Below are 14,975 nucleotides of genomic sequence, written 5' to 3' on the forward strand. Positions count from 1 at the left end.
AAAAAAAATTAATCATCATTCAGGACGGCAAATATAATGGTCTGTATGCTGTGAAAATCTGATATAAAAAATGAAAATCCAGATAAGTTGGATTTTTGTTAGAAAGATCCAGTAACGTAACTTTTACGACAATGTTCGTACAGTTTCCTCGTTCAGCTAGAATTAGAGGATGTCATATTTGGAAAAGGAATGGAAAGAGAAAGAGGACTACTATTGCAAATGGAAAGCAATGGAGACATTGTACCGGGCTTGAAATAAATCAGAAGGAAGCGGTCTGTGCAGCTTGCTCGGGGACTGCTAATTTACAGTTTATCCCAAGACGAACCTAAATCTCGCTCCAGCTTTCTCTCTGCTAACTTTCCTACATATTCCGTCCCTTCTTTTGAAACTCTTTCGTGCTTTATTTCATCCCGGTCAATAAAGTCAACCTGTTATTACAGAAAACACTTAGATAATGTAAATGATGTAGCAAGAACATTAATATCACAATAGTAATTTTAGTTTAAAAATTTATGATTAAACATCTTACATAAATTCAAACAAAATGTTTAAATTATTGTCTGTAGTAAAACAACGTAAGTAAATACAAAAACGTCATTATATTTGTCAGAAACAGAATTATAATATTATTAATTAATTACTATTTTCTCATAATTACATTGTAGTAATTAGTTTTCTCCAACTAAATAGATGTGTTTTCTCCAGTTAGGTTTGTACCTAGTAGTACATAGTCATCCCCGTCAGGCATGTCATTTTCACACGCTAAAAATCCTTTGAATTCTCTGAAGCAATGCCTAACGGTGGTTTCGGAGGTTAAAAAAAAAAAAAACAATAAATAAAATTCAGTCCATAGTCGAAGAATATCAATTTATTTTCTTGGCGCATCTTTGTTTAATAATTGTATAAATTCAAAATAACAATTCTGATCCCGTTTTAGTTTGAGCTGAATTTTAAAACTGCATAATTAATTAAAAATATGGTTTAAATCACCCTCATCTTCAGCCAATTATGTATTTAACAAAATTTAATGCTATATTTAGCCCAACTAGACTGAATACTGATTAAAAACTGTTGAAAACTAGGTCGTTAAGATGAGTCCAAATTCAAGAGAATCAACTTTTACGATCAATAACGATGATTGAAAATAAACTCATAAACGAAAACTTATATTTATTCAATTTAAATTACTTTTACTTCCATCCTTTATATATTCCATTATGTTTTTACATTATAAAAGTACAGGAAAGGTTCTCTTAGTAATTTAATAAAAAAATTTAATAAAAAACATGAGAGTTGTAGGACTTTCCCGTCACGCGGCTTTTTTCTGATGCACGGCTTACACATACATACGTATTTACTTTAATTTAAAATACTTTAATACGTACATAATTTAATTTAAAATATTCATCATTTTCTTTAAATATAATATTTTTTGTTTAATTCAATAATAAAAGTGCATGCGCATACCGTATTTCATTCGAGCGGGTGTGGTGGTACTAGCGGCCACTTTAAATATTTTTTTACACTTTAAATATTATTCATTTTTTTAATTCTATCGTTTACCTGTGACGTCAACATGTAGTAGATGACTGCAGCAGTCAGTGTTACATTAGCCCTCCTTGTGGTGAGTGGGAGTACTATTGACGCAGAATACCCACTTATAACCACTTATTAGCCGCTGGTTTATTTAGATCATTTTTTGGGGTGGGGGTGCGATTTTGCAAAACTCTTTTTTGCAAATATTACTGTTTTTTAATTATTAACTAATGTGCCTAAGAAAAATAAGACCTTAATTAGGTGAAATATCAAGATACTGAGGCTGATATTGCTGTACAGCCTCACTCTTGATTTTTTAAGTTGAAAATTTATTGGTATCAATGCTTCATATATAGAAGTAATGTAAAAAAATTTGATCAAAATCGGCCCAGTAGTTCTGGAGATATAAGAACTGCAAGACCGAATAAACACACGTACGTACAAACATCCGGAAAATTTCCATCCGGTTTTTTGGGTTCCTTAGGTGTCAAAAACTCAAGCTGCAATGAAAACCGCATATACCTAAATTGGGTCAATTACAATACTTTCCCTTCTATAGCTATAGCTCTGCTGTACCGCTAGACGGGAAAGTAAAAGTAGAACTAGGTTTTTCTTAGTGTTTCAAAGTATGTTTTTTTAACAAATATTTCCTGTTCTGATCGACCAATTTTCGCTATTTTTGAGTTAAAAATTATAATTCTGTCATTGTGTTTTTGGATAAAAACTGTAATAAATGAATCTCGTTTGCTTGACGTAATCTTTCCAGTTGTTGACGTAGCAGCTTATAATGAACAATTCCTTTCCAATTCCACCACATACATGGAATCACATTTCTTGGTGCCAATCCTGGCATTGCCAGAGTTTGAAGAACTCAATTTTCCTTAGATCATGATTTTTTGCATATTATTGTTGTATATCCTTAATTTATTATAGCCCATAATGTTTCCTCTCAAAAATGATTCGATTTCGTTCCGTTTCAGCAACATTTCGCAGGCGAAGTTCAATCCGTTAAATTGTTCATTATTAAATCATGTGGCGCCGAGTTTTTTTTTTTGTATCTACCCTTCTTCAAACTGTTTTTTTTTTAATATTATTTTGTGATCGATGTTAAATTCGTTAGTTATTCCCGATTCTAATGTGCCGATGTTGCTCAGTTTTTTTCATGATTTCGTAGACTTTTTCAATTTTAACTGATCTGAACGAGGTGCATTATTGTCATCAAATTTTTCTGACTAAAAATGCTTGAACCAGTTTGTGGTACATATACTGATGCTATAAAAATTACAAATACTTTTAGCAGCCTGAGTCGTGTGCTATCCTTTTTTTCTAATACGATTTCAAAATGTATCGAACTTCTTTATTTTAATTATTATTTATTATTTTATTATTGTTATTTTTTTTTTTTTTTTAGTAAATAAACTAATTCAATAAAAACGAATACAAATAAGCTAATAAATTCTTTGTAAAAGTACTCAGTAATATGTAACCTTTCAAAAGCACGAAAGTGTTACCAGAGTTATTAATATTACCTGAGTTATGTAGTCCTAAATCTATTTACAGTGAGAATATGAAGAAATTTTTTTTCAGTCCCAATAATTTCATCTTATCTTTATTTATTATTCTCATTGCTTATAGTTGTTAATTTATAATATATTCGTTTTTTTTTCTTTTATTTATATATTTTTAATATAATATTCTATTGTGTGGAAGTAATACGGTTAGGTATACTGTATTATTGTTTTTTTATTTTATTTATTTTTTATTAATCAAAATTTATCTCTATTTTTTGAGTGTTTTTAATTTCTAAAATAATCTTGTTTGTTGGAAGCAATAATAAAATTCATAGTTTTCTTCGAGTCAATTCTTTTATAAATTAATATTTTTATTTTGAACTGATTTTGTTTACGGTTAGCCGTAAAAAAAAAAATAATTTGGGAAATATAAGGAAAATATAATCTTTGAGTTTACTCAGAAACACGTAATATTCATATATATATATATATATGAACTTAAAAATATGATTTTTTTATGTCGATTCAGGATTTTACTGTTTTAACCTAAAATTTTAAAGAAAGATTATAATTAAATAAATATATTCTTTTGTTTCTTAAATAAATAGGCGTTAAATTAATTATACCCAACTTTATTGTTTATTTATATCATTTTCTTTCTAAATCTATTTATAAATAAATCAGATGCATTAGAGTTTCTCACTACTTACGGGTGAAACTTACTTATGATTTTTTTTTTTAAATAATTTGTAAATTCATATTTCAAAAACAATAACTTATTTTTATTTTTGTTGAATTTATTTATTTTTTTTAATAATAAAATAAGTATATTCTCAAGTCTAATTATAGTTACTGGCCCTAAAAACTATTTTTCATTTTTTCTATTGATGAAAAATGAATTCTTTATCGTATTAAAAGTACCCAGACTGACCTAGATTCAACCCAGAAAGCTTCCGGGTGAACACAAAGACTTTTCTTATATCATGAAGGTCAACGAACTTATGTTATTTATCTTTACCTGGGTACTTAAAAGAAATACACAGATGACGTTTTAGGTAACACATCTGGTTTTTCGTTGTATATTAGTATTTTTGAATAATAAATCATTTAATTAAACCAGAAAAACAGATATGTTAAAATTAAAGTGTCAACAAGGTTCTATTGTTAAAAAATGTGAAGAATATCTAATTTTACGCATAATTATTAGAGCATATTCAATATGTAAAAAAATTCTGAATTTTAATTTAAAATAAAAACTGGAACTATTATAATTGTTCTAGAGTATTGGGTTTGATGTCAGTCCAAACGTTTTTTAACATAATTGATATGCAGCTATAATAACTCTGTTTTTAATGTCGTTGTAAATTTCATATTATTTATTTTAAAACTGGTTAGAATTATCGCGGACCACATAAGTGCGACTACAGTCTGAAATTCCAGACTGAACAAATTATTAATATTTTTTTAACTAACTGGTATGAAAGAAAGAAGTTCTTGGTTCGTTCCGTGTTCATTTTTTAATGTATTTTGTACGCATTTTTAATGCATCTTAAGATTAACTATTCATCAAATGGACCAAAATTTCAATAATTCCTTAATATTTTTCGGTGAAATTTCCTGAGGTTATCTGATTATATATTCTTTCTACGTAGTATAGTCTAAAATTTTTTTAACTGAAAAATATTGTAAACAATAACGTCTTCAGTCTTGAAGATATATATATAAAATAATAAACTTTTTTCCCTTAAATCGCTGGCTTATAATAAATTATTAGAGCGTAGTGATAAATATTCTGACACAAATTATGATATGCGAGGTATTTTTACACTAAAACATAAGATTTAAAATTACAGTCTCGGTAACAGTTCCTTAATGTTCTTTCAATTCACTGCTTATGTTATTTTTATCAAGATTTGGATCTTGGCCTCTGCATTTTTTTTTGTGCAGGCTTTCCACATGGGCAATTTTTTTTTGCCTATCCAACATTTTAATAAGAATAAAATTATAAAAAATAAAATCGTCATAGAAAGGTCTAAACACTAAGAGCAAATATATATTTTAAATTCTTGTTAAACTTCACGTGCCAGATTAAGGGACAGTAAGCTTTCTTTGTCTGTTTAGCTTCCGGAACCACCTTAAGGTATTACTTCAGAACATGAATGAGAATGATATGAATAAATGTAAATGAATTGTAGTCTTACAATCTCAGATCGACCATTCCTAAGATGTGTGGTTAATTGAAACCCAACCATCAAGGAACACCGGTATCCACGATCTAGTATTCAAATCCGTATAAAAGTAAGTGACTTTACTAGGCTTTGAACCGTAGAACTCTCGCCTTCGAAATCCGTTGACTTGCAATGAGGAGCTCACCGCTAGACTAACCCGGTAGATTAAGAAATAGTAAGTTGGTGGAAGTTATCTATTTTCAATATGACGTTGTCCGGAAGTCGAAATTTAAAGAACTTAAATATTCTGATCTTTTTTTTTATTTTTAGGGTTAATTTTTGTAGCTTAATTTATTTACGCGTAATATTATTATCACAAGAATATAATCCACACATACGCTTGCGCGCGTGAGCGTATAAAAAAACAATTCACATTCAGCATCTTTATTTGATAAAATGCTTGATAATTTTCAAAAATTTCAGATTATCACTTGGAGAAAATACCGTTTATTTTTTGAAATTTTGTTTTAATTACTCTTCCTTCCTATTTGTACAGTTAAAACGAATCGTTTGATAGCTACACGTATTTTACGAAAATCGTGCGCACGATCTGAAGTATAGGGGAAACGTTCTATCCAATCACGTTGCCTTTCTCTTAGGATAGTGTAGTAAAAAAAAGCAAATATCAAATTTACATTTCCATTAGGAAATAAGTACGCACAAAAATAATTAAAATAATGTTATTCAATTCTTCTTTTTAAATTTTGATTTTTTGAAGCCGGTTACAAATTAAATTAAAAAAATAAATATCAATAATTACAGTTAATAATCTTTAATTTGGTAAGATTTATACTTCGTTCCTATAACAGAACCAAGTACAAAACGTTTTATAATCAAACTTTATTAAGTATTACACATGAAATATTGTTGTTTGAAAGAAAAATGAATTAAATGATAAAAAATGAAATGTTTATTAAATAAATGTATAAATACGTTTTATTATTAGTTTCTTTTTCATGCTGTACTAGATTTAAACAGGATTTTAGCAGATACATTGTTATTTTAGGTAATAATGAAACTTAAAACCATAATTAAACTAAATTCTGGATATAGAAGTTGTAAAGAAGACTATTCCATTTCGATTATTTTATCAGGTTTAATGATAAAGGACGATAGAAAACATAGTAATCTTAAAATATAGTTTGAATTTTGATGTAAATGACTTACCGTGGTATTAAAAATTAAAATGTTCTCAAAAATATGCTTCAGTTCACCTTGTTAAGTTCGTGAATTGAGTTGATTTTTAGAATCGACTTAAATTACGTTTTAGTTGAAGAAACTAATTTACAACGAAAAATAGGTCCACTACAGGTAAAGCTTTTATAACAATCACCTTAAAATAGATTGTTCTGTTACCAATTTTTAAAAAAACTTTTTCAGTTTTTTTTTTTAAATTTCGACTTTTTAAAACGGCACCTACAGATTACTAATTTTTATTTTGCGCTAACTTTAAAATGTTGAAGTTTTAATTGGAAAAAAAAAATTATTAGAACTGTGAAAAATATTTATTATATAAGATAAAACCCACAGGTAATCTATCATATTCATTAAATGCTTTCATATTAAATAGTTACACCAGGTACATATTCTTGGTTTTCTCTTTATTAAAAATTATTTAAAATTTATACTTATTCTTTTTCATATTTGGTTTCTTACTAAGGCTAATCAAACCCTACCCACTTAACCTCGGTATAATTAAAATAAGGCGAATGAATATCGAAATCATACGGCTGTGTTTTTTCGTCGCTGTAATAAAAGATTACAATATATAAATAAAATGCAGCCGTGTAGTTGAGAGTTATTTGGAGGGAGAGAAGGATTAAAACGATCGTGGGATATACAGCATGGTTTCCCTTTATTATGAATTCGTTAATCTGCCGCAAAGTCCACTGATTAGTCCTTAATTATTCACATTAATCACCATTATAGCTAAGTGAGCATTACTTTGTACACAGTACCACCCATCTATTACTCGGCTCAGCCAACATGCCGCGCCACCGCGCCTTATATTTGGAATAATTAAAGCGAAATACTACACCCACACAACGATACTTATCCGGGCTCTTTATTTTACATTTGTAACTGGCACACAAATAGCGTATGTAATTAAAAATAACTAATATCTCTGTATAACTAGAATTATGCAATATTATATATATATATATATATATATATATATATATTGTATAATTAAAATGCATTTAACCCAGTTACGGGTTTAAAAAAAAAATGTATTGTAAAATTCATATATTTTCGTAAAATGGAATGCGGATAAGCTATTTACCCACAGACATTATTCTAACGATAAATTAAAAAGTATATAACTAATTTTATATTAAAATTACGTTAAAAAAGCACTTAATCCGTTTAACTGGTATTAGATTTTGTGAAGAATTGAAAATAAATACATCCTGCTGTTTTTGTAAAAGTTTTTAAAGGCGATTTATAGAGAAAAAAGACCAATAATCGATATTAAACCATAATTTTAACATCATCATTATACGATATTTATACTATAGATTTACTTTAAAGTATAGAATTGTAACTGTAACTAATAAACTGTTTATTATTAGTCCTAGATCATGATTGTATTATACACAGACACAAGGGAGAACTTGTGTGTATTTATAAAACTACGATGAAGGACTAGGAGAAACTGATAATTTTTATTCAACAATAATTTGAAAACAATATTTTGTTTAGTCTTTTTTTGATGCAATATTTATGATGATATTTAACAAATATTCGAATTATATGTTTTGTTGGCAAATAGAAATTAATTAACAAAATTTTGAATTTATTTCGTTTAAAATGCTGCTGCAGAAAATAATTGTGGTATGTCCAAAATACATTAAGAATAGAGAGTAAAAAAGAGTAGTTAATTTCTGCTAATTTTATTCAAGAAGTTTTTCTTATAAAATTTTTTCTTATAACATTTAAAAATTAATTTATTAAATGATACCTGTTATTATATAATGTTTTCTAAAAATACCAATCCCAAAAGAAATGTAAATCAAACAAAGGAAAGCATAAAAATTATATAATTTGTTAAGTTTATAAAAAATTTACAAGCAAAAAGAAAATTTAAATTGCTGACTCAACTTTTTTTTCCAATGACAGATTATTATAAATGAAATAATATGGTAGTCAAGTAGTAAAAATAATGATTTAAATATCGTATTTTTAGTAGCATTCAAAAATCTTATTATTTATATAATTAAATTATCATAATACATTTTTTTTAATAAAGGTTCAACACGTCATATATTGGAACAACACTTGTATAGATGGTCCAAGTAATGTTCATTACATAACATAGAAATCGTAGAAAAATACATACATGGTCTTTTTTATATCTACTCGTATTTTTCAATTGTTAAGATACAAAAACAAATCCGCAAATATGAGAAAAACGAATATTCATAGCGAAGGTATAAATATTATTACATAGTTATTAAATACGATTAATGAAGAAAGAAATCAGATAGATTACTTCATTCTTCTTCAATCGCAAACTGTTATTTCATTTTTTCCCTGCGAATGAAGTTAAATTGGTTGCCTTGTAGGTTGGTGTTGATTGCAGTGCTCTGTCAATTAAGTTCAGTTGCAATGTTAATTTTGTCGTGCAGGAATATATAAAATAATTATGTAATGTATGATACGTAAAATATAAACATATGTTACATATTATAATAAATGTAATTTAACAATAATAATAAATTATAATTAGGCTTATAAGTTATAATTATATTTTTGAGATGTAACATCATTTAACTCACCGCTTCTTTACTTTTTTCCAAACGATGACCATTTTTCCACCATGTGATTTTAGCAGGTGGTCGTGATCCTGATGACTGACACAGAAGGTCGTAACGTCTGCCAGCAGAAAGTGGTTGACTAGTTCCTAATATCCGTACATCGAGAGGTTTGACTGTTAAAATAAAGAAAATTATAGGTAAATTTAATTTTTGGAAATGTATATAAATTTTTTAATGTAATATATAAAATACAATAGAACAAATTTTAACTTTTTTGTAGAGGTCTTTATCTGAAATATGTGTTTTCAACAAATTACATTAAAAAAAATTAACAAAAACTATCTTATCAATAAGTAATAACTTATAAATAATAATAAATCTTATAATAAATGATAACGATACCGTTATCATCAAATAAAAATGTATGATATATAACAAATATTAAAGAAAAATATTGAAATACTTAATATAAACAATTTATTAATTATATAGACGTAAATAAAATATTTAAAATATCTAAAATTAACATTTTTAAATAAATGTAGCGTGTTCTGATTTTTAGGTTTATTTTATGTATTGAATTCATTAAATGTTTAATTATTGTAAATTAAATGTACGATTAAATAATGTATCATCAAAGTATATTTATATGTCTATAAATGTTTTATTAAGTTTGCTTTTTTAAATATTTTACTTAATTCATTTTAAAAAAAAAGAATAATATTTTTATGAAATCTTAAAATTCTAATTCATACTATTTAAAAGAAATCAATTCATATATAAAAAAAATGTAAGGATTATCAAAAGTTAAAAAACAGAAAATGTGTATAATACCTCCCTACTATAAAAATTTGATTAAATCTCTTTTGTAATTCATCATTTAGGTATTTTTGTATGCATTACAACCATTTTCTGTTAAGAAATAATAGGTTACAAACTTTCTCTTTTTCATTTGTTAATCATTTTGAAACAAAAAGGTTAAATTTTATTACATCAAGGTATTTTATAATATTTACCCCTACACATAATAAAGTGAAGCCAAAGGATATTTAATTTTTATTTTATGACCATATAGCTACCCCATACAGGCAACGATAGATAATACGATATTGGTCTGCATCCAAAATGATCGTACTCTTGAAGGAAAAAATCTATGATCGAAATTTTCGAGGTCAATATTTAATACAGAAGATAAGACAAAAAAAAGTTGTGGCATATTAATGGACTGATGTAAACAATGTTTCCCTTTTGTAGTGAAGAATTGATAGATTGAAAGTAGACTTTCGCTGTGAAATTTCCCCTTGAAATCATGATTTTCATCTATATTATCTTTTCTTAGTCAAATAATATTTTACTCAATAAAAAAAAAAATCTTCACGTAACTTAGTAAAGTTTAATTACGGTGAAGGAATTTTTAGTACTGAATTTTTCAATGGCTATTTTTAAATATTACTTGTTTCTACTTCGGATTTATCTTTTACAACCAAAGTTATTATTAATAAAGATGTAAATAAATTATTTAGGAATGTAGTTCTGAAATTTCCTAAATGTTCATTTTAGTAATCACTGTAGGTGTAAATGAGAACGAGATAAAGAATATATATTCGTAATACGTTCTAGAAATATGTAGTTTAAAAACAGTAATAAAAGTTAAAATTGTGCCAGTTATTTACCGTAACGATTTCAGACAATTTTAATAGTATGCTCTGAATGGATATTATATATGTTACATACATAGATACGATGAAATTTATAGAAGGTGGGAAGTACATAATGGTTTCCAATAACGATTTAGTTCATCAGAACGCTGTTGTAAATAAGTCGAAATTACTAATAAAACTATTCAAAACATATATGTATGTAGCAACTGAATACCAAAGTACATGCATACATCTTTATTGCTCGTACCTGCATTCTATTCATTTATACACATTTCATATAAGAGTAAATATAAAAATACACACTAACACACACAAACATGCAAAAAGTGGAAATGAATGTAAATTCAATATGTAAATAAACCGCATTATTATTTATATTGCTTCAGTGTGCTTCAGTGGCTCAGACAACAACATCAGTAACTGCTTTATTTAAGATCCTATGTACGATCTCTAATCATATTCTAGACCAGTTGTTAAGAAAAAAGTAGAATGCTTTTAATATGATAAAATTTAACTTATTTTATTATTTATTAATATGATATTAATAACCTATATATTTGGTTTATCAAAATAATAATAATAATAATAAAAAAAAAAAAATTAAGAACTCATAATTCTATGTTTTACACTAAGATAGAAAAAATAAAAAAAATATGTTAAAAGCAAAGGAAAAAAAATTTCTTACAAGAAAAAAAAAACAGTTTTTGAAACGTAAAATGAAAATAATTTTAAGAAAACAATAATAGTAATCAGTATTAGAATTGGAGGCAGTAAAAATGATTTAAATCAAATAAGCAGTATTAAATAAGTAGAACAATACATAATAACATTGATCCATAGAAATAATTCTTCTTTATGTATGTAAAACATGGAAACTTACACAAATGTTGAAGTGTGGGATTATAAGAAATTGGGAAATATTAAATGGACAGAAAAGTGTGAAAAAATAAAATGTAATGAAGAGATGTATGAGAGTAGAAACTTAACAAGTACGATTCAGAACAAGAAAGTTAACTAGTTAGGTGGTATCATGAGAGAAAAAAGTAGTGCTAGAATCATCAACAGGAGATATACGAAAAGAAATAAGAAAAATTAACAATCATAAATAAAAATAGAATTATCAACAACTTTGAAAGTTTAGCTGGAAATAAAAAGAGTAAAAAGGAAGCTGCCATAAGACAGAATTTATTTGTGATATGGCAGAATATTGTCAGATTTTAATCAAAGCCATTTCATGGCTTGACAATTTAAAAATAAATATTATTTAATTAAAGAATTACACGTAAACTTTTTGCTTCATTGTTACATTTGTTAGATTCTTAGTTATAATAAAAACTTAATTACTTTCTAATAATACTGAATCACTGTATATAAACTTTTAAATTTATTTAATCGAATATATCCAGAGATTCAGAAATTTATAATGAGAAAAATTTACATAGTTATACTTGTATGTATATTTTAATATATACATTTTTAAAAATATTTTTTTCACTTAAGAATTATTTAATATAAGGGCGAATAAAAAGTAAAAAATTAGAAAATATAAAAGAGAATTTTTCAGTTACGTAAAACAGAAAACAAAATAATTTATAATATATATATTTAGGTTACAGTATTTGAGAATATAATTAGGAGTCTAGATATGCAATGAATATACATACACACATATATGTTTATATATATGTATATGTTTGTATATATTATCAGGTTACATGCATAAGAAAAATGAGAAAAAACAGAATAAAAAAAAAACGGTAACAATATTACAAACCAGCCCATTCATAAGTACATGCACACACAATGTTTAGGGTAAGAGAAAACTCATTATAGCTGCAGCAATAATAATATTTCATTTTTATAACCACTTTTTTGTATTTGTAATACATATAGACATACACAGACACACACTCACACACTCGAGCGCGCGTACACGTATATATATACTAACACTTTATATATAGGTATATCATATAGGTTAGTATATTTGGTAGGTATATTTTTTGTATTTTAGTGTGTGCGCACACACACACGCACACACACAAACACACAGCTATATAGCTTTTATAATGTTGTTTGACCTCTTAGCAAAAGGTAATTCTAAAAGAAAAATGTTCAACTTCCCTTTTGTAATGCGTAAATTTTTTCCTTAAAAAATCAAAGTAAGTCCATTTGAGTTAAAGCTGAAGTAAAGTTATTTTATCTAAGGACGATTGAGATAGCATAAAACTAATTGGAGTTTTTGGAAATTTCAAAAAAGAAAAAAAAAATCTTTTTTTGATTTTAACTATTCATAATTATATGAAATATTCATACGAAAGATAAATATTGTATTCATACATAGGAAAGTTTATTCATACTGAATGGCAAGTTAAAAATTTAGATCCGTTCGTAAGTTACATCAATCTATATATATATATATATATATATATATATATATATATATATATATATTTTTAATTCATAGAACGGATAAAGACGTTATTATCGTTTCAAGGGTGGTAACGGTTTTAAATGCTATCTCACCATTAATGTAGAACGTAGAACCTTTTTGTAAAAAAAATTGACATGTAAATCTAAAAATATCCTAGCCATATAGAGAGTTTGGAGAGTAGTAACTACTAGTGTGGGTGTTAGTAGACTTTTCAAGAGTCCTTCCGCAAGAGCGAGATGCTGCTACATCTTCAAACATAGCAAATGTTTTAACTATGTTTTTGTTTACCTAAGCTACATAATGTAATAATAATAATAATAATAATAATAATAATAATAATAATAATACACATGCGTAATACTTTGAGATGTTCCTCACCAGTCTTATATTTGGTAAAATTCTTATAAATAAAAACTAAGAAAAAGTGTGATATACATGCATTTTTTAAGAGCTTGATCTCTTTTTATGTATGGTTTAATCTATTATAAATATTATCTATTACATCGATTATAACTTTTGGTTTAATCTTTTTATTGGTATATAAATAAAAAAAAGCCAGTCGTTTTGTTCTACTTCATTATAAACTGACCAAAAAAAAAATTATATATATATATATATATAGAGAGAGAGAGAGAGAGAGATAGAGAGCGAGTGAGAGAGAGAATGTAAAATTATATCAGTCGTGAATGACGTAATAAGCTAAAAATAACTTAATCATTTAAGGCTATAAATGAATAAAAATAAAACATAATTTATTCATATTTATTTAAACATAATTTATTTATGATTCATAAATAAATCATAATTTATTCATAAATAGTAACAGAAATAAATCTTCAGGAAATAGGTCATTACATGTTTTCAGAAGGGCTTTCATAATGTAATATTGCTGAAGCACGCATCTCACCCTGCTGAGAATTTCTCTTTTTCGTACAACTGCATTCCTTGCAGCCGACTACTACTTAATATAACCATTCAAAATTCAAGGAACCATTCAAAATTCAAAGTTTATAGGTTCAAATATTCTTGAGATATAGTACACCAACACAATTTCTTGGGTTTAAACATTTTTGAGATATACCGACACAGTTACATAATATATAGTTCTCTTAATAGATATTCTTTATGTATAATGATTTTGAAGTAAAAGAATGAAAAAAATCGGAGAATGGAGTTAACACTTTATGAATGATATCAATAATATTTTTCTTTTGTTAGGCAAGTTCTATTATAGCAGGGAAAAAATAAATATTATCGAAGTTTACAAAATAGAACCCTTGAAATTATTTTAGAGTTCAAATATTCTGATCATACAAATCTATTTCATAGTAAAAAACTAATACAACTTCCAGGAAAAAAAGCTTATTCTTGAAAAGTGAACTTACCTTGAAATATGTTGAAATTATTATGATTTTTATTTTTAAATAGACTAATTTTGAATTACGGTTGTTTAAACAATATCTCACATTTAAAATTATTTAAGGTACGTTTCTTTTCTTTTTTCTTCTTATCCCCGGGCCGGATCCTGCAGTTAAGTATTACACAGCCCAGGGGAGTGTCCTTTACTCTAACGGGCCAGCCTCAAACTCCCGAGTAGGATCCACCAGGCCCGGCTATGCCGTTCCTGGGTCCCCACTCCGGGAGCCGGGACTCGGTCTTTATGGCAATGCCTCTAATGGGGACACCCAGAGTGGAGCATCCCCGCTTACACTCAGTCTTTTTCGCTCGGGAGTGAGAGAGTCTCCGTGCCTCATCTCTACCGCCCACTCATGCAAGCACGTGCGAACGGCAGGTCCGCAGAAAGCTGTCCCTCATTCCCGAGTCCCCCGATCCTTCTCCTGAAGAAC

General features: G+C 27.0%; 1 protein-coding gene across 1 annotated transcript in view; it reads right to left on the reverse strand.

The window, feature by feature from the left end:
* LOC142325736 (nephrin-like) overlaps positions 1-14,975 on the reverse strand; it is a gene marked incomplete at its 5' end in the record, with an annotated part of 400,912 nt that overhangs the window by 250,777 nt on the left and 135,160 nt on the right. Inside the window, one exon of the mRNA XM_075367769.1 lies at positions 9,055-9,206. Within this exon, the coding sequence (XP_075223884.1) occupies positions 9,055-9,206 (152 nt within the window). The remainder of the gene's footprint in view (positions 1-9,054; positions 9,207-14,975) is intronic.

This window comes from Lycorma delicatula, chromosome 5, assembly GCF_047948215.1.
Source record: "Lycorma delicatula isolate Av1 chromosome 5, ASM4794821v1, whole genome shotgun sequence".
In the NCBI taxonomy this organism is placed as follows: Eukaryota; Metazoa; Arthropoda; class Insecta; order Hemiptera; family Fulgoridae; genus Lycorma; species Lycorma delicatula.